General features: G+C 34.1%; 1 protein-coding gene across 1 annotated transcript in view; it reads right to left on the bottom strand.

Moving 5' to 3' along the window:
• Positions 1 to 628: 628 nt before the first annotated feature.
• Positions 629 to 3154, bottom strand: part of dnajb4 (DnaJ heat shock protein family (Hsp40) member B4) — a 9008-nt gene continuing 6482 nt past the window's right edge. Inside the window, exon 3 of the mRNA XM_022213246.2 lies at positions 629 to 2279. Within this exon, the coding sequence (XP_022068938.1) occupies positions 2049 to 2279 (231 nt within the window). The 3' untranslated portion in view covers positions 629 to 2048. The remainder of the gene's footprint in view (positions 2280 to 3154) is intronic.

The following is a 3154-nucleotide window of genomic DNA, read 5'->3' as shown; positions in this document are numbered from 1 at the left end:
TATATGGAATCATTTTAGATATTTTAGGATTTTTTTAGAAGATTTTTACTAATTTTTAAAAAATATTTCCAATTTTTTATTTATTTTTTAACGTTTATTTCTTGGCAAATTGTGGGATTTTTTTAAATAAAAATTTTAGCGGAAACTTTTAATTTTTATTTGAATTCTTGCTGAATTTTTGGATTTTTGTCAGACAAGGAAACAATATTTTTTGTGCACATAAATGGAGACCACAGGGTTAATACATCTTAAATGAGGAGGTTACATGAAAGCAAAAATCTGTTTTTGAGGGGAAAACTGCTTTTTTTTTTTTTTTTTAGCATATATGGCTTATTTTAAGACACCGCTTGACAATCCTGCTCAAATGTAGCTTAAGATAAGTTTTCCCAGCTAATTTTGAGATCTCAAGAGTCTAAATATCACATCTTATTTCAAGAAATCTTTCCCAGACATTTTTTACATTTTCTCTTGGCGGATTTTTTCCCCACTTATTTCAAGGTAAAAGTTCCTTGAAATAAGTTTTTTTTCTTGTTTTGAGAGGGGCATTTATCCCAGTGTGAGCAGCGTAGAGCAGACGGCTATATTTACCCGGTCATTCCTTCACCACAGTGTGACCTTAAGCAATGAATCCAGTCAAGATATTTTTAATTTCGATCTTTGCACATCAAAAATGTCACCGTAGAAGCTCAACAACAACAAAATATTCACATGTGACTATCAAAATATAGAATTTCCAGGTGCCCATTGTGTGAAACGTTGCTACACAGACTAGAAAGAACCCCTAAAAGCAGCATTTAGCAAATTTTAAAGCGATTTTAAAGTTAACACGCTGGTTCTGTTTCTCATGGAGGAGGACTCTTCGTCTCCACGGCTGAAACAGCTCGAGATCAGTTCGTGTGGAAATATTTATTTTAAAATTCAAGTTCTTCACGTCGTCACAAATTCTCTGTAAAATGCACACACTGTTCATTCCACCGCTGTCCTCTTGACAAACCATAAGACGGCGTCCGAAGGGAAAGCTCGTCGAAGTAAAACATGAAAGACGGCAGAAAAAAGTGTCAGTAATCTTCACATATGTTGAGACTGTCCAGAACTGAAACCATTTTGGGATTCAGGCAGAAATCAAATCCATTTTAACCCTCCTGTTGTCCTCATTTACGGACACCAAAAAATATTGTTTCCTTGTCTAAAAAAAAAATCCAAAATGTCTGCAAAAAATTTACCCAAATTTATAAAAATTTGCAAAACCTTCAGGAAGAAAAGTCCAATAATTCCTGAAAAGTTTCCCTTCAAAGTTTTATTTTTAAAAAATCCTCCAAAATTGGCAAGAAAATTCTTGTAAATATTTTCAAAAAATTAGTAAAAATTTTCCAAAAATTAGTAAAAATATTTTTTAAAAATGTAAAAAGCTATAAACCAAAATCCAGCGAAATTTTCTGGATTTTGGTTGATTTTTATGTGAATTTTGAATATTATAAGTTTTACTGATATATAAATATAATCACTTTAGACATTTTTAGGATTTTTTTGGAAGATTTTTACTCATTTTTAAAAAATATTTACAAGAATTTCCTTGCCAAATTTGTGGGATTTTTTTTTAAAAATAAAACTTTTAAGGAATTATCTGAATTTTCTTCCTGAAGGTTTTGCAAATTTTCAAAAATGTTTAAATTTGTTATTTGCTGAATTTTTTTATTTTTTAGACAAGGAAACAATATTGTTTGGTGCCTGTAAATGAGGACAACAGGAGGGTTTAAAAAAACAGAATTCGGAAATCTAAAAATGGATCATTTGGCACTAAATTTGTTTTTTTTTTCCGGGATGTTTTTTTGGCAACTCATTCACAAATATTTCCAACAAACAGAAAGCTAAAATGATTAAACTTCCAGACACCAACAGTCCAAACAGTCTTCTGCCTGCATGCGTGGCGTTTCTCAAAAAACCACCAAAATACTCAAAAATAGAAAGTGCACATTCGTCAGTTGGGGTCCATCTGTGATCTGTCAGAGCTGTCCTCGGTGAGTCGAGGGCTGTCCGGTCCGTCGCCGTTAAGCAGGTAAATGCCGCTTCAGGACGTCCCTGGCGTTGCCGGGCAACGTGTCGGGAAAGTTCACGTCAAACTCCACCACCAGGTCTCCTCTCTGCTCGGGGTTTTTGGGGAACGGGAGGCCCTGTCCGGCCACAGTTTTTCTCATGCCGGGCTTGATGACGTCCGTGATCTTCATGTTGCACGTCTTCCCGTCTATCGTCGACACGGTAACCGAGCATCCGCACAGCGACTGAGGAGACGAGAGAGGAGAGAGGGTGGAAGTGAGGATCAGCAGGAGAAGAGCAGCCCACACATGAACCGAGGCAAAAATAACACACGGATCTGATCACGAGCAAAAATATCCCACATTTCTCCGTCTCTCTGTTACACATCATCTGATTAAACCTCAATGTGTGCTGACATTTCTGGAAAATGACAATTAAAGCAAAGATTTTTATTCATTTTTAATTAACCCTCCTTTTGCCCTGCAGGTCAAATTGACCCGTTTTAAAGTTTGAAAATGTGGAAGAAAAAAAATATTTTCACAGTAAAATGCCTGATGTCCACATTTTCAACATTTTTGAGGAATTTTGAACATTTTTTGGTGGAATAAAAAAAGAAATGTTAATAATGTTTCTTTAACAACATCCCGAAAAAAAACTGAATGTTCTTTAAGAAAATGTGAGACGCTTTACTGATATATATGTAATCACTTTAGATATTTTTAGGATTTTTTTGGAAGATTTTTGCTCATTTTTTGGAAATATTAACAAAATGTTCTTTCCAAATTTGGGGGATTTTTAAATAAAACTTTTAAGGGAAACTTTTGAGGAATTATTGAAATTTTCTTCTTGAAGTTTTTGCAAATTTTCAGAAATTTGTGTATTTTTTTTGCTGAATTTCTGGATTTTTTTCAGGCAAGGAAACCACATTTCTTGGTGCCCGTAAATAAGAACAACAGGAGGGTTAAACAGGTGGTCAGAATTTCTCAGTTTCCCCATTTTGTTCAACTCCTGTTAATATCTTGTTAAAACCCAACCCAAAAAACATTCATTTATAACTGTCAAAAAAACTTGGATTTCACAAGTAAAACAAGTTTTTTGCAATAATTTTTGGAACAATTCA

The sequence above is a fragment of the Acanthochromis polyacanthus genome, chromosome 9 (assembly GCF_021347895.1).
Source record: "Acanthochromis polyacanthus isolate Apoly-LR-REF ecotype Palm Island chromosome 9, KAUST_Apoly_ChrSc, whole genome shotgun sequence".
NCBI classification, from domain to species: domain Eukaryota; kingdom Metazoa; phylum Chordata; class Actinopteri; family Pomacentridae; genus Acanthochromis; species Acanthochromis polyacanthus.
This window is presented reverse-complemented; position numbering and strand designations above follow the sequence as displayed.